Here is a 24,648-nt window from a genome sequence, read left to right on the forward strand (position 1 = left end):
AAAGGCATGGCTTTATTTATACATGCTCTTGAAGCTCTTGGCATTTGGCTGACAGCAGACACCACAGGTTGACAGAATTTCCAGCATTTATGCTGGAAAGACCAGTATGAGACTGGGGCTTTAGGGTAGGGCAGGGAACAGGGGAGGAGCCAGGGAAGAACATTAAAGAAAGGGTGAAGCCTGGGGACTTCATGATTCCACTTACATGTTATGTCCAAAATGGAGAAATCTATAGAGGGATGAGGAATTTAGGGAGGTTCGGGTGAGGATTAAGGAGTGCTAGATTTCGATTTCTTTTGGGGGTAAGAAAAATGTTCTAAACTTGATTATGCTGATGGTTGCTGAAGTCTGAACTCTTAAAAGCCCTTGAACTGCATGAGGGCAGCTGTGAATGGTATGGTATGTGCATCGTATCTCAACAAAGCTGTTAGGAAGAAAAGTAGCAGCCCTGGAGATAAACAGGACTTAGTGAACAATGCTAATTGAGGACATTTTAGCCTCAGAGGCCAGCAAAGCTAGAATTCAAGGTTTGTGGGGAATGCAATTCAAATGGGAATGTCTTCTGGGCACCAGCACTACACTGGCTAGGGCCATTCTGCCACCACAGAGAGCCCTGGCTCCAGCAAGGAAGAGCCCACGGTGGTATTCCACACTCTGCACATTTAATGCTTCCTAGAAGCTGGGGAAACACCACAGGCTGGTAGGCATCTGGACCCAGCTTATTGGAGGAGAGATGGAGCCTGAGAGGCTGGAAGCTGGGAGAACTCAGTTCCTTTTCTCCCTTCTTAGTCTGTTAGGGCTGCTTTAACAGAACACCATAGGCTGGGCTGCTTATAAATGCAGAAATTTATTTCTCACAGTTCTAGAGGCTGGCAAGTCCAAGATCAAGGAGCTGGCAGATTGGGTGTCTGGTGAGAGCATGCTTCCTGGTTCACAAACCATCTCGCTGTGCCCTCACGTGGCAGAAGGGAGGAAGTCTGGGGCTCCATGCACGTGACCTCATCACCTGTCCCTCCACAACCGTCACACTGGGGATTAGGTGTCAATGTAAGTATTCTGGAGGTGCACAGACACCTTACCTGGTCCTGCTGTCAGGCTGTGTACGGGCCACACTCTGTCTGGGACTTAGGCCTGATGCCGCTGCCACTATGAGGTGAAATCGCACCACTGGAAAGGACTCTACAGCTAGGAACTCTTGACCCATAGTAACATGGAACTCAAAGTAACTACCCAGAATTCTAACCAGAGTTAACACATTTATTCATTCTTTTATTGATAATCTTCCTTTTGTGCACACATATGCATGGGTGTGGCATACACACAGGTAACCTGTGATACTTGGTTTCCCATTACATGCCAGAATCCTCACCCCTTCACTGAAGCTTGAAGCTGTGACTCCATTCCAGGGGCAGATGGCATCTCAGTGTGCTTGCCAGGACCCCAGAGGGACAAAGCCTTCAGTTTCTCCAAAGGAGGCACTTTCAGGAACCACTTCTTCAAACACTGGGCCTTAGCATCTCTCCTCTTTGAACCAACTCAGACTTTTAAAGACAGAGTGGTACACTTTCCTCTCTCCTCAAAGAGGCCTGCTTCTGCCAGCCCTCTAACTCCTGCCCTGCCCCTCTCTGCCCACCCTGATGTGAGGTCTGTATCTCATACTCAGTCTTGGGCACCCAGCTCTGGTGCTTCCTGTGCTCACGGGGGGCAAGAGGTGTGTGGATGGGGGGCTGCTGCCCAGGGGCCCGCTCACGCAGTCCCTAAAGACCCTGTCTTTGACTGAGTGCCAAAACAGGGGCTCAGGATTTCAGACTTTTCTCCCCGTTGAATGCTGTTAGGTTTCACACCACACATTTCCATCCTGTCTCTTTTCAAAACTGAGCTGAGGTGGCTTTCAGGTATGTCTGGTCCTCAGCCTCCTTCTCTGCAGAGCAGCAGCTTCCCATATCAAAGGAATCCCAGGCCACAGGGCTGAGGTCCCAAACCCCAGCCTGGCCCACATGCCTTCTCCAACTGGGGCTCTAGCTGCCTCTCCACCACTTCTCTTACTGCTCCAGCCCTCACCCCACCTGCTGCCTTCTGCAACCACAGTGTCTTGGCCCAGGTTTCCCTTCTTTGTATTTTCATAGCCCTGGGCAGACCTCTACAATGGCCTTTCTTCGCTCATGACCATCCTGTTTGCTAATCTGTTGCTCTCACTAGATGTTAAGCCCCTCCGTGGCCGGGGCCAGTATCTCCTGCAATTTACCTTTGTATCTCAGATGCCTGGCACATAAGAGGTGCAAGATAAGTGCTGAATGAATGAAAGAATTAACGAATGAATGAATGGTGGAGACTCAAGGACACTTTGTCACTAGCTCCTGGGAATGGGCTGTGGATTCTTGTGGGGAAGAGACATCATGACCAGAGGGTCAGAGAAAGAAAATTAAGGGGGATGCCCAGGGATCAAGAGGTTAACACTTCAAAGGCAAACATTTCACACACGGACATATGTATACATACAGACACTCATGTGCACACTTGTGTACATACACGCACCCTTCTCCCAACACTCGGGGTCTAAGGAGGCCCTATGGCATCTCGGGCTCCACACCGTCCCAGCCAGAGTTCTTCTGAAGCTCTTGGAAGAAAAGTTGCCGCTGGAGGCTTCTCAGGCTCTCTAGGTCCTCAGGCGAGAGCTGCTTGGCCGACCTCCCCAGGTCCTGCTTTTCTCCCTCCTCCTCCATTTCCAGGAGTCCTTCAGGGGGCTGCGGGGAGCTCCTGGAGATGTAGCCCTGGTCGGACTGCACTGACTGTCGCTGCCCATCCTCACAGGGAGCGTACAGGTCTTTGAGGGCTGCTGCGGCGCTCTCCCAGCCCTCCTGGTCCTGGCAGCCCAGACTCTGTTGGAAGAGTGAGAACATCAGGCCTTCGAGCTGTTCCCTCACGTCTTCCGGGAGGTGGTTGGGCGATGCCCTAGGCGTGCTGCAGAGGGGCGGGTCCTCTGAGTCCACGGGGAAGAGGATGCTGTTCCGCCGAGGGCCGTGGCCCTCTAACAGTGGCCAGGCCTCATCTCCCTCCACCACGGCCAAGCGGCTGGCTGTGCTGCTCCCGGTGGCTTGAGGGACAGGCTGTACTGCCTGAGTTGGAGGCGCCTCCTCCACAGGGAGCACCTCTGTCTGGAGCGTCAGGGCTGCCGGCTCTCCCTGGGGCTGAACTTGAGGTTCCAGCCGGGACATTCCCCTTCCTTCCTCACAGACGCGCAGATCGAGCACCAGGCAGCCCTCGGAGGCAGGTTCCTGCACCAGGGGCTTTTGCTTGATGATCCCTCCTCCCGGTGGCAGCAGCGGCTCTTCAAACACCTCTTCATCCAGGGATGGGAGGTCCTGGTCCTCTGCGGAGCAAAGGTTCTCGCGCTCGAACCAGTCAGGGCACTGAGCCTGCCACTCCCGGAACCTCTCCACGGCCTCCTTCAGCAGCCAGCCACTGGGGCTCCGCAGGTAGTTCTCACCCGTGAGCTCCCCAACGCGGTGCATCCGGCCGGGTTCAAACATCTCCAGGTCCTGGATTCGGAAGTAAACTTCCTCAAATTTGTCCATGAGTGGGTACCTGGGAGTGATGTTGAAGAGGTCAGGAATATCACTCTCACTGCTGATGTCACGGAAGTAGCAGACAATGTAGGTGCCGAAGCAGGCTGGCTTCTTAAAGTCTGGCAGGATCATGTTCATGGCCGCTGTGAAGAGGTCACCCCCGGGCTTCCAGCAGTCACACCGAAGCTGGACAGCAGGCTCCTCCCAGCCAAGGATGGCCTGCCACTTGGCGCGGGTGCCTCGGGAGCACAGGATGATGATCTTGGAGTTGGTCTCTACCATTTCCTGCTTCTGGCGGCCCACCCAGGTCATGATCCCCACCTCTGAGATGACCTGCTCCTGCAGCAGGTCGAGGGCCACTTCGGTGCCACAGACGGTGAGCAGGAACTGGGCGAACTTTAGGACCACATCCACGTAGAGGGGGTGGTCAGCTGAGTAGACAATCCAGACCTTCCTGGGCTTCAGGGGTGGGGGCGTCAGGCTGCTCTTGGGCAGGACATCTGAGGGAAACAAGGAAAACCAGGCCCACAGGTTCAGGTGTGCATCTGCAATGATCCTCAAACCACAGGCCAGGGGCAGAACTCCTAATGGCTCAGGCCAGGAGTACCCTAGACCAGGAAGAGATTGGCTCCCTAGCCGAAGTAATGCAACTGAGGTCTCTGAATAAGCCAATGTTGCTATTTCGCCCATTTTGGCTGCCTGAAAAGAATCACAATTTGACCCCTTCTGGGACAGTGAATTTCTTTCTCAAGATTCCTATCTGGCCTTTAGCCGATACTTTAAAAAGAAAAAGAGACACAAAGGCCTGCCTATGGAATACAAATATCTGTTATAAGTAGGACCTCTTTTTATAAAAGATGGTCCCTTCCCTTCCTTCTTTGTCCAAGTGATTTAAAAAATGTTATCTTAGCTTTGTATTTGAGGTCCCCTCTGTGTGGTGGTACTAGGAAGCAGGTCCTCTTACGGGGAGGTCTCTTGAAGGAGCTCAGGAGTTAAAATGCAGAAGGCAACCCACCCATGTCTCTCAAGAGAACCCTCCATCAAGCCTTTCACAGCAAAACACACCAAACAGAGGCCACCCACACCAGGAAATACTGACCTGTACATTTGGTGTCATTCCTGTATTTTTCACGAGACCCTGAAAGAAACAAAAATACACTGGAGCAGCTCTTTTGGAAGAGAAATAGGGACCAATTCACAAGGGCACCTGATGGCATGCTGTCATACCCCTGACACAGAGCAAATGATAAGGGAGGGCAGTTATTAGATGCTTCAGGGCCTTTGCAGGACCCCGTGCTGTGTGGAGTCGCTCAGGTGTGAATCCCAGGTCAGCCACGAATAGCTGTGAGATCTGGGAAAGTTACCCATGCCTCAGAAACTCAGTTTCTTCCTCTGTAAAATGGGTCTGTGTGGCACAGATTAAATGAGACTGTATATGTGAAGTGTCTGGCACACTGAACATAGTCAGCAGGGGTCACAAGCACTTGGCAGCACTGACCCAGCAGGGACCCTCAGAGCGGTGACTGGGAGTTCCACCCACGTCCCTCATTGTAGCCCTGGTTCCTCTCCTCTCCACAGCTGGGCTGCTTCTGAGAAACACCCCACTGCAGGGAAAGCCTCTTCCTCAGAAGTGTCCTTGCCAGAGGCTTACAACACATCTCCAGAAGTAGCCCCCACCAGGCCGGTTTACAACATTTCCTCCTAGTATTTTTGAGGTGAGGAAGAGAAAAAACATTCTTAAGCAACTGTTCCCCCTGAGCTACAAAGAGGGAAGCTGTGGTGCAGGAGTCGGCTCCCCAGTGACATGGCAGGGTGAACGGAACCCCCAATGGCCAAGGAAGACATGCAGAACCTTCATTTCAACCCCCACCTTTTGGGCCCTTTCCCAGAACTACCAGAAGATAGTCAAATGAGTGAACTTTGCTTCATGTCTTCTTCTTCATGTGTCCTTTTGTGTCAGTGTGGCGTGGGGCACTTCAGTAAAAGGTCAGAAGTGCAACAACAGAAATGAAGCAAAAGCCTCTCTGATGTCTGTAGGGAGCTTTACAGTTTATAAAGTGTTCGCAGAGATGTTAACTTATTTGACCCTCCCAACAATCCTGTGGAGAAGAGCTCTCTCACTGGGTCTTCCAGTGCCTGGTCTGGCGTTCTTCCCATCACACAATAAATAATAATTAATAAAACCTACTCCTGACGAGACTTGAATGTGTGGAAACAGCTCCCAGACTACTGAAGGAAGGGCCCGGGCCCAATGCGGAGGGGGTGGGGGGTGGGGTGGCAGGGAAAGTCTGAGCCCCTAGGCTAAAGGCTCTTGTTCTCTCCTGCTCAGAACTTGGCCAGATCATTCAATCCTCACACACCCCTGAGGGGGAGGTGTTATCCCATTTTACAGAAGAGAAGATCAAATCTAGGGTTTGTTAAGCAATTTGCCTATGCCTGCAAAGCAGGGAGGCAGAGCTGGGACCCACACCTGTACGTTCTGGGTCTACCCAGAGCCTTCTTTTCACACCATGCTGCCCCTTCACCATTCTCCCTGACCTAGGATGTACAAGTCTGGGAGCTGCAGGATGGAGTCATTCAGGTTCTCCCACCTGCCTGGCTGATCATGTCTGATGCAGGGAAATTCTACCCTAGCTCCTTCCATCCAGTTTGTTTTAATGGTATTAATTTTAGTAGCAATAAATATAATTATAGCTAACATATGTTGAGCAAATATGTGCCAGGCTCTATGCTAAGAATTCATATATAAACATTATTTCATGTCATCCTTATATTTGTTTTACGATGTGGGTATCTTTATAAATTCTACTCTATAAAAGAGGAACCTGAGGCTCAGAGAATTAAGTAATTTGCCCAGGTAGTAAGTGGTGGAGCTGGTATTTGAGCCCAGGGCAGCCTTCCTGCAGGCTGAGTTCTTGACAACTGAGCTTGGTGTGGCCTAAAAGAGGCAAGTTCTGTTCTTCAGGCTGGGGTTGAAGGGTGCCCTCCTAGTACAGCCTTACAGAGACTGCAGCAGAAAGAAGGGGACATAGGAATAAAGAGAGGAACAGAGGGGAAAACCCCATGACCCACCCCCACAGCCCCTGCCCCTTACTGGGTAGCCTCCAGGTCATGCAGATGATCAGCAGGATGACGGAACCCACCAGCAGGATGGAGATGCCCGTGATGAACCCGTACACCCACAGGGGTATATAGTCTGTGGTAAGCAGAACAGCATGAGTGATGTAGCAGAGGGGGTCTGCTATGCCAGCCCTGAGCTCCCCCAGCCCCCGGGCCCAGCCCCTGGGCTGTCCACTCTGGCCTGCACCATGACACGGTGATGATCTCCACCCCTGGGCTGGCCTCTTGGTTCAGCCTTGTCTGCCTGGCTCCATCCAAGGCTCAGTCAGGGATGTCTCACGTGGCCCCTGGGGAATGGCCCCTGCGGACTCCTACAGCGCTACGGGAAGGAGAGTGGGGCTTACCTGCGATTGAGACTGCAGTGAGAACAAAGGGAAAACAGTATTCTTAGTTATTAGCAGTGACCACAAGAACCATCACTGCCCCCACTGAGGGCCTGGCAGTTGACCTCGGCCCTGCACTAGCACTCCAAATGCCCGGTAAACTGAGTGAAAACATCCACATGGAACACCCAAGTTGTCGGTCTATTAAGAGATGACCCAACTCTCAACCGGGAGGCTAGGTTCTCCTCCAGGCCAATGCAATGTCTGCTGCTTTCTGGTCTGCATTTGGCTGTAGCCACATGCTAGGGGGTGGGTGGCTTATGAGTGGGAAGTTGGCAGCGGTGCAGGGGGAGGGAACAGGCTGCCGAGCTTCTGGCCCTCAGGCCAGAAGCCGAAGCTCCTCCACTTCCTTGGTGTGTGATCTTGGACAAGTTACTGAACATCTCTGTGCCTCTATTTCCTCATCTATGAACCTGCGGAAAGGACCTTCTGCTTCACAGTATGAAGAGTCACAATTTGTGAGGACTGAAAGTGGACATGGTAAAACACTTCATTCAGTACATGGTCCATAACTGTAACTCTCTGACAGTAACAATTCCTGTTTTTTTCAGTCTCAAAAGTTGAAGATCAGAAAGGTTAAGTATTTTGCCCACGGCTACATAGCTAATGAAGGGCAGTCAGGAGTCCAACCCAGGAGTGTCTTTAGAGCCCCACATTGCAGGCCTGAGTAACTCTAAGTAAAATTAAACTCCGCCCCCACCCTTAGAACCAGGTCAGGGTTCAGCTCAAGGTGTTGACTTCATTCACACTCACCCCTAAAATGCCCCAGAGCAGCCATAAACTTCCTACCTGGAGGATCTGGAATTTCCGGGCAGGGTACAGTTATGGAGTGTCTGAGGCAGTCGTTTAGACAGCTACTGAAGAAGGGCTGGATCTGTGAGAGCAGAGGAGAGAGGGATCCTGAGATGCTGGGGAGACTTGGGGTCCTCTACTAATGCTTTCTCGCCAGCAGGCTATTTGAGGACACACACCTGGCTGGTTGCTCGAGGACCTCCCTGTGCTGTTGGACAGATCGCCCATCAGCTAAAGGGGCCAAAGAAGCCCGGCCAGGTGAATCTGGGAGAAAGGGCTGGGGAAGGTGGACATGATGTCTCACCAGGCAGGGAGGCCCAGTGGGGCACGGTGCCAGGTCCTCAGAGAGAGCACGAGTCCCTGAGCCGCCCTCCTTTCCTAGTCTGCCCTTCTAGGAGTGCTACCTGTGCATATGCTCCCACACCTGTGCACACTACACTCACTCACCTGTACTCGGTGGCGGCAGCACCAATTAGAATCTGACAGGGTAAGCGTGACATTGGACCGCTGGCGGGAGTCCTGGTACGCAGGCTGTAGGGAGAGGAGAGGACGGGTGAGAAAGTGCTACAGGTGGCTGCTGAGAACGCTGGCATCGCTGTCCACTGTGCCCCATAGGAAGGCCACACACACAAATGCTTCTTGGGTTTCTGTTCCAGGAAAGGCTATGTTTCCCTAGGGCAACTGGTTCATTGTTAATTCATGAACACATCTAGTAACTGGAATTTCTCTTTGCTTTGGCTGCTGGCATCATGGGGACAATCTGTGTTCATAACCAACGGCCTGACACACATTTTCAGTAGTAACTGCACCCTGGTTCCATCTTACTTCCTCATCTTTATTTCCCCTTTGTCTTAATACCCACATTTAAAAATATTCAGATCCTTTTTGGAATAGGTGGAAAACAACAACAACAACAAAAAGAACAGAGGACACTGTGGGGAAGGAAGAACTAAAAGGACGGGGGAGGTGAGCAGGGCAGAGATCAATGACATTTCTATCAACTGCAGAATCAACTATAAGAGACAAAGGAAAGATCAACCACAGAACTGATTCTACGTCAACCACGTACCAGAAGGAAAGAAAAAAAACAGATGCGCAGGATTGGGGTTGACTAAGCATGGTACTGAGCGCTGGGCTTCTGGCAAAGGTTCTGTCCTGACAGTGGAGGGAGACTTGAGGCTGAGGGAGGCAGCATGGTACTACACTGGAGGGGTCAGGACAGTGGCAACATTACCTCGGGCACCATCAGTGTGTGCTGGAAGCAGCTGTGGTTCTCCGTGTGTGGAAAACTTGTCAGCAGGATCTGGTAATGGGTAGATTCATTCCACAGGGTGAAGCTCACCCACAGCTGGCGGGCCTCCAGGGTCTCCACGGTGATGTTGGGGTCCCACAGGCTGCCTGGTCAGGGCGCAGACACAGGCTGGGAGTGAGGGGAGGGCATGCGTGCGTGTGTATGCTCCTGGGCAAAGCTCCCCCAGCAAGACCGCCAGGTGTGGTTACCTGAGCCCACGCATGGTGTGATCATCTTCATCCTGGGGTCTTCGCAGCCTATCAACCCAGAAAAAGGTGAAACAACTAAGCCTCTGCCTTAGAAAGTTTGCTCTTCCAGACACCCGACACCAGGGATACAACCTGTTTCCTTCTGGGAGGCTTCAAAGATGGGCCCTTCAAAGCCAGTTCCCAGACAGCACTGCTGCCATTAGCCAGAGGTCCCACAGAACTGGGGGCTGACCTGGTTGTCTCCTCCTTCCTCTCTCAGGGAACCTTCCAGACTCAACTGTACTCCTCCTGAGCTTGCTCTGAGTGACCCAAGAATCTCAGCCCACTCCGGATCCTCCTCCCACCTCCAGCTTTCTCTGTGGGTTGCCTCTGACTCTTGACAGGGGCAGAAACATTTTGTTCCTCCACAGCAGTGTTTCTCGAACTTTCCTGTGCATCATCATGGGTAGTTTCTGATTTAGTCAGGTCTGGGGTGGGTCCTGAAAATTTGTACTTCTAACAAGCTCCCAGGTAATTTGATGATGCCACTGGCCCAGGGATTGCCTTGAGGACCACTGCTTCAGAAACATCTTCCTAACCTCCCTTCCCCAATGGCATTGACTGTATCATTTTCACTTTGGTTTAAGAAGACATGTGATAGGTATGAATTGCTGTAGACTGACAGTCACTGAGTCTACTGCAGGAACAAGCGAGGGGACTGGGGGGATTCACACATTTGACAAGCACTTACTGAGCACCCAATCTGTGCCAGGCACTGTTTTAGACAGTGGTGAATAAGATAGAGTCCCTGCCCTCTGGAGAGCACATTCCAGTAGAAAAGACCAATGAAAACAAATAGCATAATGTAACATCACAAATATATGGTGATAGTATGTCAGGGAGTGATGGGTAACATGAAGAAAAATAAAGCAGGGTAAGCAGATCGTGTGTGTGTATGTGTGTGTGTGCATGTGCCCATGTGGAGTGCTCTAGGAATGGAGAAGACTGTCATCATCCTTAACAAGCACTTCCTGATGACCTACTATATGCAAGGCACTGTGTGGTTCTGGAGATTGCGCAGACCCTGAGCAAGCCCCAGACCCTGTCCTCAAGGGGGCTGGGTTTCCATATGTAGTTGGCTTTGAACAATGAGAAATGTTGTAGGTTGTGGCTGAGATTCTGGGGAGGACAGAGAAATAGATGGTGCACACACATTAAAGGTTTAGAAGATAAACCCAGCAGTCTTCTTAGGCAGGATGGATTAGTGGGGGAAGAGGAGATGGTATCACACATGGGATGGTGGTGGATAAATGCAGGTAGGATGTGGGGTAAAAAGTGAAGAATCAGGTGGGGACAAGTGGGGAATGAAAAAGAAAAAGGTGCAGAGCAAGGTGACGAGAGCTGGAACCAGACTAGAAGCAGGAGTTAAAACTCTCTCAAGAGTGGCTTGTCCTTCTGACCCTTCAGGGAGAGGGAGTTGGGGAGTTGGGCAGGAGCTCCCCAACTGTGGCATCTGTTTATTCCGTAGGTATCACATGCTGTAATGGCAGTCACAGTCCAGCTGAGCAGGGAGGCTGATGTCTGAGCCACCTGCTGGTTTCTTCTCCAAGAGCTGAGTGGTGAAAGGAATGGCTTGGGAGGGCGCTCTTACCAGGTACGGGAAAGTTCCTGGACTGGTGGTTTGGGTCACCATCAGGGATGGGTTTGGGCAGGTGGTGAACAGTCACCTCATACTCCTGGCCAGGTTCTACCACAAAGTGGCTGAAGGTAAAATGCCACTGAAAAGAGGGAGGAAGGGGAGGTTGGAAAGGTCACATACACACTTCTCACCGAAAGAACTCCAAGCCCACCTGCCTTCAAAAGATCAGTGAAATGGGAGAAGAAAACAACCACCAAAGCAAGATCCCAAATCAGAGGGAGGCATTTCTTTGTTCTTTGTTTCCTCTGGTCTTTGCTGCCTATTTTAAAAAAGTCTGGCCCCTCATCAGTAGTCTGTAGTGTCATATGCCAGAGAATCTGGGGAAAGCCAAAATAGTCCTCCTCCATCGTGAGCCCTCTCAAACTCCAGAACTACAGCGTAAGGGAGCCAGGGAGCCGAGCCAGAGGACTTGGGGCTATTGGGAGAGTTAGCACACAAGAGGCAGTTCTATGCCTTTGCCTATTTTGGGCTTTTCATATGAATGGAATCATTCAATATGTGAAAAAACAAAAAACAAAAAAACCAAGAGGCAGCTAAACACCATTTGTTAAATGACTCTTCCTCCTTAAGGGAAAACCAGGGATCTCTTGAGAATGTTCTGGAGCAGGAAAGTGCAGAGGGAGGGTTACAGATCCCCACTGAGTCTGCATCTGTAGGCACCTTTGTTGTACAGGTAACAGAAGGTGTGCAGATATTTTTTTTCTGGATGGTGCAGATGATGTGCATTGATTCCACCTCTCATTCTAACTATCCTGGTGGTGGACAGAGGTTGGTGGTGGGGGGGCGGTTTGCTTCTAACTTGATCTAGGCACGTGGTCCTCACCATCCACCTGGCAGTCAAGTTTGAGGGTCCTAATTACATACAGGAGAAGGGATCTGTCTTGGCTGCTTGTGGTTGTGGGGGATCTGCAAACAGGTACTTTTGCAGATTTCAACCAGCAGTTTGCACACTGGAGCTTGCACCAGAATCACTGGGCAGGCTTGTTCAACACCGATTGCTGGGCCCCGCCCTTACAGTTTGATTCTGGAAGACTGGAGTGGGGCCCTAGATTCTGCATTTCTGACTGGTTCCCAGGTCATGCGGATGCCGCCAAGGACCATACTTTAAGCAAACTAAAAGAGAATGAACATTTTACCATCGGGCAGTGAGCAGCTAAATAAACGGAAACCGCTGCAGAACTCACTGGCTTGAGCCCCAGCCACAGTGGTTCTCTAGGCTGGGCAAAGCTGTTTCTTCCTGGAGGCAGGCCCCAGGTTAATCTGGTTACAAAGAAAGAGAGCAGGAGGCAGGGCCGTGGAAGTCCTTCCCATTCAACTCTCTTTACAATGAACATCTAGTTACAGTTGGAAGCAAAAGCCAGGTGGGTATGTCTGGGAAGTCTTCGGAAACATTTTCTGTTCCTCACTGTCACCAGAGGAACACAATCCACTCTGGAGCCGGACACTTACCCGCTTATGATGATGCTTCAGTCTGGTCAGAAACTCAAACTTGACACACAAACGTTCATTGGTGTTCAGCTGCAGGACAGACAACTCTGCACCCTCCAGGTAGAGGATGCTGGCTGCAGGCCAGAGGGAGGAGAGGAGACAAACAGATGTAGGTCAACAAACACAAACCGCGGGGTGTGGTGCTTCCCCATCTGTTATGCTTACTCACTCTTAAAAGAAAATCTGCACATTGTACCTAACCCTCCACTTCCTGTTACTTTTTGCTCGCTCTTGGGCCTGAGTTAGCCTCCTGCCTTGCTGACACTTACCTCCCAGCTGGGCAAGGACAAATGAAACTTTATACTGGGCTAGAGGCAAAGGCTGTGCAAATTTGTGGCTGGGATGTTGGCAATATGGCACGGGTGTCACACATGGCTGTCCCAATCCTTGGATAGGCTGGGGTAGGCACCAGAGGCTGGAGACTTATAAAGAGGATAACCTCCCCCAGGCCCTGGTCACAAATGTGGGGCTGGCTCTTGTTCTGTCATACAACTCTGTATCCCTGGAGAAGGTTTTTTGGGGGAAGGGTGTTGTTTTAAAAAATGCCAACTCCTAGGAGCAGCTGGCTGGCTCAGTCAGAAGAGCATGTGACTGTTGATCTTGGTTGGGGTTGTGAGTTTGAGCCCCATGTTGGGTATAGCAGAGATTACCAAAAAAAAAAAAAAAAAAAAGCCAGCCCCTAAATTAAGAGGAAAAGCAGGCTAGCAAATGTGTTACCATTTTCCAATAAATATTTGGTACTGCAGTCAGAGAATTAACCATTTGACTTCCTTTTCCAGGGTGATAAGGATTTTAGGCTGAAGGAAGGATGGTGGGTTGAGAAGATACCATCATTGGTTAATATCTAAAATGCTGAAGAAGTATTCATGTATTGCATGAAATGATAGAGCCTTTCAGCATGAAATCTGGGCCCTCATGTCTGAGCATAGGACTGGGAACCCAATTCTGAGTCTGGTGGGAGAGCCGTATGGTCTAGTCTGTGGATTCACCTGGAGGTAGGTAGAATCTCCCAGGCAGAATCTGACATGCCCACTCACCATCTGTCTGCAGGGTCCATCTGATGCCAGCTACAGGCAGTAGGTCTCCATGCTGGGTCTGGACAAAGTCCAGGTGGACCTGGACATCCTTTGGGGATGAAGGGGTCAGATTTCGAAGGTGGATCCAGCTGTCATCCAGGCAGGTACCTGGAGCCAGAAAAAGCAAAAATTAGAGACCTCCATGTTCTGCAAGAACCTGAAGAAACTGCAAAAGAATGAGGCATGCAGGCAAGATGCGCCAGCAGTGGCTCCAAAGAGCTAGATCTTAATAGCTCAGGGGCCTGCGACCCTTAGCTGGGTTCTTGGCTTCACCACACTGCCCCCACCCCTTTCCAGCTTGTCTGGGTCGCTGCAAATCTCTGAAGTCTAAAGGGCATGTTAAGAGAGAAGACAAAGCATGAAACTTGGTTTTGAGATAAAGCAGTGAAATGGGAGTACAGGAAGGATGGGGTAGTGATAAAAGTTGATTCATTTTATATGCCAGGGGTCTCTAATTAGCACAGACACTTGAAGTATGTGCCTCCTTCTTGAAATAAAACACAAAACAGGACCAACACCACAGATGTCTCTCGCCTGACAGTGACAAGCTCTGACAAATCAAATCGTATTATAGATACACCAGGGCAGCACTCCAGATAATATTTTCAAAACCCAAATGACAATTCTGATTCTCACTTTTGGACTTTTGCATAATGGATATTCTTGACAGGAAGCACAGGTACACACATCCTGGATTCCCAAGGGCACCTCCTGCTGAGGGCTGTAACTCTTATCCCAAAACAAAGTGGAATGGCAGCACTCTTGTCGGAGATCAGCATGGGGTTAGCATTTTATTAACAAGGCAATGACAAGACTAACAAGAACAGATGACTTACTATTCTTGACTACGCAGTTTAGCCCCTGTGGAAAAAAAGAAGGAGGTAATTACAGCTGTGAAAGAATGGTAGTTCACCAGCCAGGCTCCCCATGCTTCCCTTGGCTCCTTCTCAAGGATAAAATGTACACAGCCACCCACTCCCACTTCAGGCCGCTCTTGGGGCAGGGAACCATATTCTCCTCACACTTCTCTTATCCTTCACTCCTATCCTTGGATAGGAGAAACAGGATGGCAGTGGGTACAGTGGCTGGCAAAACAGAAAGGGCATTTTCTGAGTAACTGGTAACAGCCAGGAACTTCCCAATTTTAAAAGACACTGAGAGGGTTCTCTTGGGGCACCCTGCTGAAGAGGCCTCTAAATACCCAGCAACTTCCCGTCTCCCATCTGGATAACAGTGCTGTAAGAGGAGGGAACAGAAACTATATCCCTCGTTACAGGATCAGTTATGGAAAATTCACCAAGTCTCTACAAGCTCCTTTAGGTGCCAGATCCTGTCCTGGGTGACTTAGATATATTATTTCACTAACCCTCATACACATATGATTAAGTATTGCCCTCTGCCCTGTTTTATAGATCAGAAGACCTAAGTACAGATATTACCTTATGTCGCTTCCCACTTGGCAATCTGTGTTAACTCTAACCCAGAGGAGCTCTGGGGAGCCGAATTTAGAAGTCCCAATTACAAACAATAGGAGATGTGATTACTGGGCTTGAGTTTGGCCAGCTGACTCTACTTTGGAAGACACACACACATCCCTGGAGCTCAGCCACCTTCCCACCACTTACCAGCTAAGTGACTTTAGGCAAGATATCAAACATTGCCAGGCCTTGATTTCTTCAACTGTAAAATCAGAATACCCATAACACTAACTTCACAGCATTGTTGAAAATCAAATGACACAAATATAAAGATCATGGGGCAGGGGGTGGGCTGGTGGTGATGGTGGTGTAGGTTTAAGGAAGCCCCTTACTTTCCACTTCTAATATATCTCTATTACAAAAAATCTCAAACAGCAGAAATGTATTTGTGTATTAATGATGCAATTAAATAAAGTAATACAGTGCTCCTGGACTGTTAAACAGGCAGCTTACTAGAAGCCCTAAGAAAATCGTTATGAGGAATTTTGTTGGCTGTAGTGCCCAGAGAACTATGTCATTGCCACTAAATGAGACAATATTTGTCCAGTGTTGGGCACATAATAGTTGCTCTTTAATTACTGGCTGCCCTTCCCTGGAGCTTGGCATATAGTAAGCACTCAAAAAATGGAAGCTATTATTATTACGGTGATCTCCATGTATTCAGATTTGGCAGTGGAGCAAAGGAAGAACTCAGGCGCAGTTGTTTCTAGTTATCTAAACTGGCAAAATGGACCAATCATGGCTTGTGGGACAGAAAGTTGGATGTCGAAGCAGATCAGAAATACGATTTTTGATTTTCGGGACAACACCGAAATTTGGTATATGTGTGTAAATAGGGTGTTGGGGTCAGCACCCACCTTTTTCTGTAAAGGGAGCAGAGAGCACCTAGGTGGCTCAGTCAGTTAAGCGTTGGACTCTTGATTTTGGCTCAGGTCAGGATCTCATGGGTTCCTGAGTCTGAGCGCTGCATCAGGCTCTATGCAGAGCCTGCCTGGGATTCTCTCTCTCTCTCTCTCTCTGCCCACCTCCCCCTACCCGGCCCCTGCTTGTGCTGGCAAATGCACTATCTCTCCCTCTCAAAATAAATAAACTTAAAAAAAAAAGAGCAGAGAGACAGGGCTAAAGATGGGAGGGGTAAGATGCTGTGCCACCAGGGTTCACTCATAAAGTGGATACAGGGATGATATACTTGAGCATGCTCCAGGATTGACTTCAAGCACACCATTTCATCCATACCTGGGCATCTGGGACACCAGTTCATGAGCCCATGGGGTCCAGATTTTCTGTAGCCTGTCCAGCTCCTGGTGATGAGTTATCATTACCCAGGGCCATCAAAACCCTGCTAGGCTCTCCTCACATATTCAACAAAATCTACTAGCTGTCTGCTCACTCTAGTGTCACTCTGTTTCCTGGCTGCTGAGGAGATTACCTCCCAAGCGCAAGCTCATTTCTCCGTCCACCGGAAACTCCTAGGACCAGGGCATAGCTGAAATCAAGAGTCAGATGCTTAACTGACTGAGCCACCCAGGTGCCCCTAATTTATCAAGTTTTAGAATTATCTTTGTGCTATCTTTAAAAATTGGGTAACTTATCCTTTTGTTCTGTGGTATTGAATGCCCATCAATAGGGAATGGCTGAATAATGTGAGATCTAGTTTAAATCTCACTATCCATCAAGACAAATGGTTGGATAGACTGCTCTCCACTATGGAATATTATGTAAATACTAAAGAGAATTAGTTACATAGAAATCTACTAACCTGGAGTGATGGCTAAGATGTGTTGATGAGTGAGAAGAATAAGTTGCAAAGAACTTTTTATCATATGACCCAATTTTCTATAGAAACAAGTGATGAAAAAACCCTTCCCATATATTTACATGTGTTTGAATATGATTGTATGAGCATATGAAAATATGTGGACAGATATATAGCAGGCTGTTAACACATTGGCTACTGTAAAGGGATGGAAGCAGAAGAGATGGAGAGAGGGAAGATAAAAGGGAAAAGATTTAAACAGAAGAAAAACATGTGCATATAAGTGAAATATAGAAAAATAAATTCCATTAGAGGTTGTGGCATGTTGATCATGTACATATATCTTTTCCCCTTCCCCGAACCATATGAAAATTCTAGGAAAGGGAAAATTTTATAAATTTTCAAGGACAAAGAGGAAACACCAGTGGACAAAAGAGGTGAATACATTTTTAAAAGCCAAAGAGGAAGGAGGAGTAGACGACTGGCTCAGGCCAAGTGGAGGAACTTGCATCTGAGTTCCTTGCTGCAGAAGGGAATGAGACAAGAAAGAAGCCAATGGCTCATCAGAATCTTTTAAAGAACCAGGTCTTAAAGGTATCAGGTATCTGGGGAGGTAGTATAAACAAAGGAACTGAAGGGGGTGTGGTAAAGTGAAGGTCTACATAGAGAATGTTGGGAACTTCAGCCTCTTTTTCCCTGCTCTGATTTCAGAATGCTGGCAGCCAACCCCTGGGAAAGGACCTCCAGATGCTGACATTAAAGAGTCCACTGACAGACAGGGCAAGTTCATCATTAGCCTGACCCACTATATTAAAGTCTGATGACCAATAAGCCCTATCTACACAGAGTATGTAATCAGCTTTTTAGGACCTCATTCTTTAAAAAAAATTTTTTTAATTAAGTTTTTCATTTTAATTCCAGTATAGTTAACATACAGTGTTATATTAGTTTCAGATGTACAATATCATGACTCAACACTTCCATACGTTACTCAGTGCTCATCATGATTAGGACCTCATTCTTAAAATATTCTCAGACAGCCAAAGAGTATCAGATACTTAAGAAGGGTTTCCTGTATGAGAAATAGATCAAAACATACAAATTAAAAAAAATACTCTTGAAGGGAATAAGACAATGGTAGGAACAGAATAAAATTAAAACTAACAAAATTATAATACTTTCAAAGAGATAAGAGAGGACATGGACAAGGACAGGATACTGTGGTAAAATGAGCAAGCTGGGAATAAAAATGAACCTTGGAAATAAAAAACTCCATAGAAGAGTTGGGCTACAAAATTCAGGTAATTTCTCTGAAAGTAGAATAAGCACAATCAGAAATCAGAGAAAACATGTGAATATTTAGGAATCAATTCAGGAAATCAAAGTATGATTAACTGGATTTCCCAAAGACTGTTATACTGGAAACAGAGGGGAAAAAATTAAAAAGCAAAAAAATCCACTCCAGAACTAAAGGATACATATTTCCAAATTAAAAACATTCATTGAATGGCCTGAAAAAAAGGCCCAGACCAAGGCCCCACTTCATGAAACTTTTGGAATAGCAGGAATAAAAAAGAAGATCCTAAGTGTTTCCAGAGGGGGAAAAAATAGGTACCATACAGTCAGGAAGGCATTGGCTTTCTTAGCATCTGTACTGTTTGCCAGAAGGCAACAAATCAATGCCTTCAAAATTCTAAGGGAAAATGATCTTTAATCCATGATTTTTATACCCAGCCAAATTAATCAAAAAAGTGTGAGGGCATGTATGTGTATATATTTCCCTCATATCCTTATGCATTTTCTTAGGAAACTGCAGGAGGATATGTTCCAGCAAAATAAGGTAGTTAAGCTCTGAGAAGGAAATCATAGGGTCCAGGACATGGGAACTGTAAACAGGACAGATTATCTAGTATGATAGTTGTGCCGTGGTGCAAGTCCAGGTCCAAGCTGGAGAATGTGGGGTTCCAGGAGGGAGTTCTTTGGGGGATGAGGAAATGAAATTGATGGGATATCTGATGTTTGGGGAAAACAGTGTATGACAAATCTGATAGAAAAAACTAGTTATATGGAAAATTATGGAAGATAAAGAATTAAAAGAAATATCATCTCACAGAGGAAAAGAAATTACACCAGAAAATAAATATAATCAAAGGGCACCTATTTGCCTCAGCAGTGAATATTACTTGGTATAAACCCCGTGGATTTCATTGAGATTGTGATGTAACTACAATGGGGATGCTGGGAGAAGCAGTGGGAGCAGAAGTATAAGAAATTGAAATTTTTATGTTATGAGTCAATAGGTAATATCTAAAATTGACAAGTCAAGAAAAAACAGTGTAAGTACATTTAGAAATGTGGAGGCAAATGCCAGAGGAAAAAAAACACTAGGGGTACCTGGGGGGCTCAGTCAGCTGAACATCCAACTCTTCATTTCGACTTGGGTCATGATCTCATGACCCTGGGATCAAGCCCCACATAAGATTCTGTGCTAGCATGGAGTTTGCTTAAGATTTTCTCTCTCTCTCCCTCTGCCCCTCCCCTGCCTGTGCTTGTGTGCTCCCACAAGTGCATACATGCACTCTCTCTCTAAAATAAAAACAAAACAAAACAAAAAACTAAAAGAAGTATATGTGATCATCTCTGGAAAACAGTTTTAGGAAGTGCTGAGGGCTGGGACAGAGATCTGATGTTTTTGGTTTTAAAGGTCTTAGTATAATTTTAAAAGGATCACCATGATATTATACATGCTGCCAAATCAAGCATAGGATTACTACATATTACCTTGATAAGAATTAATTAAAAGACAGACTTTTATTCAGGACATTACTCCAAACAAAAGAAGGGATTAAACAGTGAGATAAACGGATGAAAACATTAATTTGTTTAGGGGAAGGAATAGCAGACTTTTTCCTTTTAATTTCCATGTAGAATTTCCTTTAGTGTGATGTCTTAAATGATGTAAAAAATGCATTCAGGCTCTTCTCTGAATGCTACTGAGACAGATCTTGTTGTATTCTCCTCCAACAAATCATCCCAAATTATTTACTTCAAATGTCCACTTTAAAAAAGACAGTTGGATCAGAATATTATTTATGAGCTACTTGCTTGTGAATGGCATTATGTTAGCCCTCCTGCAGAAATCTGAGAAAGAATGTTGGTGAGGAAGATGGCACTGGTAGCAGCTAACATTTACTGAGTTTTTCTTTTGTGCCAGGCATCATGCTAAGCACTTTATACACATATTTCATTTAATCTTTATAATAGTCCTATGAAGTAAGTACCGTTATCCCATTTAAAAAAATGTTTATTTATTTATTTTTGAGAGAGAGAGAGGCAGATAGAGAATCCCAAGCTGTCAGCACAGAGCCTGATGAAGGGCTTGAACTCACAAACTATAAGATCATGACCTGAGCGGAAACCAAAAGTTGGATGCTTAACTGCTTAACCAACTGAGCCACCCAGGCTCAGTCCCATTTTTACTGATGGAAAAACCGAGGCACAGAGAGGTCAGCTAAGTGGCCCAAGAGCCCATAGAGCTAACACTCAAACCCATGTAGTTTTGCTCCAGAATCCTTGCTCATTTTTTTTTAAAGTTTATTTATTTTGAGAGAGACTGAGACAGCACGAGTGGGGGAGGGGCAGAAAGAGGGAGACAGAGAATCCCAAGCAGTCTCCACACTCAGCGTGGAGCCTGATGCAGGGCTTGAACCCATGAAACTGTGAAATCACTACCTGAGCAGGAACCAAGAGTCAGACATTTAACTGACTGAGCTACCCAGGCACCCCCAGAATCCATGCTCTTAATCACTGCTATACTGTCTACATTGAAAAAAAAAAGGGACACCTACAACAGGTAAGCCAGTATTCTCTATCCATAGTGGTAAAGATTAAAAGGAAGAAATTTATTTCACTATGTTTAACTGTGTGCATGTAATGAACATTACCAAGTGCCTGGTAAAGAAAAGCGGGCTCTGAAGCCACATACTGCTCTGATTCTCAGTACAGCACTCACTAGCTGTGTGACCTTTGTCCACTAGCATGTAATCACGCAGCCTGGCAGGTTATTGTGAGTGTGGAATGAAGCTAGCATGTTAGCCCCAGGCAGGGTGCCTGCCACAAAGCTATAGGTGAATGTTAGTGCCCTTGTACCTTCCAAAGCCACAGCCCATGTAGTCTGTTGCTTTCACTCACTCACTCACTCACTCACTCACTCACTCACTCACATATTAAAACATGACCCTGTGAGGGGAGGATCTTTTATAGGCAAGAACATTGGTCCACAGCAATGGAGTGGACCCAGGGCTACAGAGTGGGTGAGCAGGGAAGCTTGACCCAGAGACCATATCTTCTGACCTGGTGTGTCCTCTTCCCTGCACGGTACTGCCATGTGCTTTTGGCTGCTGGCTGTGATGTGATATCACAGTACCGAGATGGAAGTCTCGCCGTGAGCAGTCAAAGCGAGGAGCTGGGTATGATGGTCAAGGAACCTGTTAACTGTGCTGGTTCCACTGCCAGCAGTGACCCTGACTGCTGGAATGCTTATACCATGTAAAAAACATCCACAGAACACAACTTTTTACGCCAGGAGTGGCCTGGCAACCAGAAGATAAGGGTTAAATCTAACAGTTTTTCTACCACAAGTCAAAACCACAAAGTGCTCAGGAAAAAAAAAAGAAAAAAAAGAAAAAAAAAAGAAGAATTTGTAATACAACATACATCCTGTCTCTGAAATCATGTGTTAACACTCATACTGACCAAATCCAAGTCACTGTCTTTTCTTGAAGGCTTTCCTCTTGGCTAGCAGTCATGGCAAACCTGTGAGAAAGCCCAGGCAGGGGGAAGGGCCAACCAGTAGGCTGCCCAGGGAAATGCAATTACTTATGGTTTCTCCAGTATTGATTTTTGTGGGGAACTCAGAGTCATCTGGGTTTTGAGGTGCTAAACCCAGGAAGCCAGAAATAGTGCTATGCTTGGTGTCAGTTTACCCTTGCTTTTCCCGCAGAGCTAACCATTCATTCATTCATTCATTCATTCAACTTTAATTCCACAAATATTTATCAAGCCCCAAGTCCTGTGCTTGCAGCACAGAACAGGTATGTAGAAGGCTCTACTCTGTCTTGGGAGAGAGTCACTGAGCGAGAACTCCAACCAGGCTTTGGATAGACATTTGTATTCTGGAAAGTGGTACACACTTTGTGATGGTTCATCCAGGTCTTTCATTATGGAAGTGAAGAAACCCAGGTGCAGGCCACCTACGTTGCCTAAGCTTGCAGAGATTCTAAAAGTGAAATCAGGATGTAAATTTAGGTGCTCTGAAGCCAAGTTTTTGTGGTGTCCCCTACCCTCACTATATTGCGTTGTATCCACAAACACCAGTGGAGGCAGAGAAATCTGAAGGGTGTTGTTTCTTTCTTTTTAAAGAGACTAGTCGATGAAGCAGGGAAGCTGTTTGTTCATGGAGATGAGCGGTCTGTAAGCCAAGTGTCTATGTAGAGGCAAGATGGAGGGAAGGCAGAACACAGGAGATGGCAAACAAATTTGGCCGGTAAGTATCTGTCTCCAGCCCTGCTCCTGACTTTCAATAGCTTCCCACTGAGTGATTAAAATCAAACACTTAGTCTAGCTCTTATACCAGGCCATGATGGAGTCCCTACCTCCCTTTCTAGCTTCTTCTCTCACTTTCCTGCCACATTCTCTGGTGCAATCACAGTTTATCCTGCTCACCCAAGGGCCTGGGCTCAGCCTCTGTCTACCACCTGGACAGCTCCCACTACCCCTCAGGGCTGCCCTAATGTCTTATCTGCCCTGAAGAACATCCCAGCCGGAAAGAGTTTTTCTTTCCTCTGGAATTCTGTACACTCCTGGTTGCACAAGGAGCCCTTGCTACAGGCTGCCTTGCACCATAGTTAGCACCTTCAAGCCTCTTCCCCATCCTAAATGATTTGAGTCCCTGCACATTAGGGTCCCAGGGGTGTTTCCTCATAGTTTCAGTTCAGAGCAACAGTATCTTGTATTTTGCAGACACCTGGCAAACGGCCATCAGAAAATGAACACGAATTCTCTAGGTACAACAGTTCTATACCAAGTCTGTGGGAAGGATCTGCTGAGCACATGTCCCCTACTTTGCCTAAAAGCGGGACTCACAAGGACATTTCCCAACATTATTCATATAAAAAAAAATTCTTCTAAATCGTCACTCCCTCTCCACTCTCTTTGGGCAAATCCTCCATGACATTAGATAAGGAGACATATCTTTGGTTGTTTCACATCCTCTGACTCAGATACTGGGTCAGAGGTGGTGGAGGGGAGGGAGCTGAGGAAACCAGAGAGAAAGTGGAGGAAAGAGACATTTCTGAGGGGAGAAGCTGCGGAGGTGAGCAAGATGATCTGCTGTTTGTTTTTTTCCCCTTACGATGGTCCTCCACAGAAGGCCACTACCCGACGGGTGGGTGTGTCACTTTCCGAGGGCACATTGGGGGTACTACTTGACGGGTCCGAACTGGATGAGGGTGGCGGCGGCGGTGGTGGAGGAGCTGGAAGGTCGATGTCTTAATCCTCTCCCCAGTCCTTAGGGCTTCTCGCCCTGGGGAGGTGTTGCCCAGCTGCCCGGAGCCAGCCAGCTGCATTCCGCACAACTGTCCGCGTCCCACCGCTCCGTCCCCTCGGCCCCCGCAGGCTGTCCGGCCTCGAGCACAGGGCTCTAGGACCGCTGGGTCCCTCCTGGGGATAGCGGAGCCGAGATCCGTTGGGGCCCCCAAGCTCCTCAGAGCCTCCCCCTAATCAGGTTGCCGGGGGGCTGGTGGGGCTTCTTTGAGGGAAGCTCCCGAGGTCCGGGCGGGTCTCCTGACCTCGGGTCCTGGCCCGCTCCGGCACCGCGGGGATTTGTAGGGCGCACGGCTTGGAGGCCGCTCGGGTCCAGTCCCCACTCCTCCGAAGGGCTCCCCCCGCCTCCCTTTCTAACCGGCCTTGCCCAGCCTCTCCGGCCAGGCCCCGCGCCTCCCTCTCCTTCCCCGAACCGTGGGGCCCCGGCGGCGGCGGCGGCGCTCCCGCCTCCCACACGGGACGCCGGGTCGGGTTGTGCAACACGCACCGCGCGAACTTCTCTCCCGCAAACTCCCTTTTCTCGGGTTCACTCCTCAACTCCCACCAATCCGAGTGTCCTCCGGAGCGCGCCCGCTCCTAGACCCCCAGCCTAGACTTCCCGCCGGCCCGGCCTGGGGCACCTCGTCCGCTACCACCGCCTCTGTCCCTCACCCACGTCCCAGTCACCTAGGGGCGCGTCGGGGTCTCACCTGCTGGGAGCAGACCGGCGCCGGGTAGTCCAGGAGCCGCGGGGAGGCGCGAACCGGGGCCAGCCCGCTCAGGAGCAGGGACAGCAGTAGCCGCCCCAGCAGGGGCCCCGGGACGACTGGTGGCCCGCGGCGCGGAGTCCCCATGGCCCCGCACTGTCGCGGAGAGCTCGCGACCCGGCGGCTGGGGCGTTGAGAGGGACCGGCCCTGGGCTTTCCCTTCCGCCGAGAAGCTCCGAGTCGGCTCGACTTCGCCTGCTTCCGGCTTCCAGCCGCCCAGGGGGCGGGCCGCCGAAGGGCGGGGCTCTGGCCCGACCAGCGCTCCGCTGGGTCCTCCTCCGGCCTTGCGTCCAGGTGCGCGCTCCTCCCCGCGCTCCCGGGGCCTGGGCTCGACTCCTGCGCGCCAGCTTCCCGCCGCCCCGCCCACCGCCTCTCCTAGCTCTCGGCTCCCGCCAGCTCGCAAATTTCATCTCCGCGCTTACCCGCCAGCCGTGGCGCCCGGCTTTAGCTCTTTCCCGCGTT

General features: G+C 48.7%; 2 protein-coding genes across 5 annotated transcripts in view; one reads left to right on the forward strand and one right to left on the reverse strand.

The window, feature by feature from the left end:
* Positions 1–1,236: 1,236 nt before the first annotated feature.
* IL17RA (interleukin 17 receptor A) lies at positions 1,237–24,422 on the reverse strand. Of its 3 annotated transcripts, XM_027073903.2 has the most exons (13): positions 24,130–24,422; positions 14,440–14,464; positions 13,565–13,711; positions 12,489–12,601; positions 10,992–11,118; positions 9,362–9,409; positions 9,096–9,259; positions 8,309–8,392; positions 7,859–7,943; positions 7,031–7,042; positions 6,661–6,762; positions 4,666–4,704; positions 1,237–4,066 (listed from the first exon to the last, which is right to left on the reverse strand). In XM_027073903.2, the coding sequence occupies exons 1-13, from the start codon at positions 24,271–24,273 to the stop codon at positions 2,568–2,570; spliced, it is 2,589 nt and encodes an 862-aa protein (XP_026929704.1). In that variant the 5' UTR covers positions 24,274–24,422; the 3' UTR covers positions 1,237–2,567. The 3 variants fall into 3 exon arrangements, with proteins under 3 accessions (XP_026929704.1, XP_053081551.1, XP_026929705.1); XM_053225576.1 differs by lacking the exon at positions 7,031–7,042; XM_027073904.2 differs by lacking the exon at positions 6,661–6,762.
* LOC106965494 (uncharacterized) overlaps positions 23,135–24,648 on the forward strand; it is a 34,333-nt gene continuing 32,819 nt past the window's right edge. The window contains exon 1 of one of the 2 annotated variants that reach the window (XM_053225578.1): positions 23,135–23,210. The gene's annotated coding sequence lies outside the window, so the exon portion shown is untranslated. The remainder of the gene's footprint in view (positions 23,211–24,648) is intronic. The other variant, XM_027074227.2, reaches the window with a different exon arrangement.

This window comes from Acinonyx jubatus, chromosome B4 (genome assembly GCF_027475565.1).
Source record: "Acinonyx jubatus isolate Ajub_Pintada_27869175 chromosome B4, VMU_Ajub_asm_v1.0, whole genome shotgun sequence".
NCBI lineage: Eukaryota > Metazoa > Chordata > Mammalia > Carnivora > Felidae > Acinonyx > Acinonyx jubatus.

What these genes read in the sequence shown, in the direction of transcription:
- IL17RA (XM_027073903.2), bottom strand. Translation starts at nt 24,273, where the DNA reads ATGGGGACTCCGCGCCGCGGGCCACCAGTCGTCCCGGGGCCCCTGCTG. An exon ending in ACACACTGATGGTGCCCGAG is followed by an intron (nt 8,393 to 9,095) that starts GTAATGTTGCCA and finishes CTCTCCCTACAG; the next exon opens with CCTGCGTACCAGGACTCCCG. An exon ending in GAATGACACCAAATGTACAG is followed by an intron (nt 4,067 to 4,665) that starts GTCAGTATTTCC and finishes TGTTTCCCTCAG; the next exon opens with ATGTCCTGCCCAAGAGCAGC.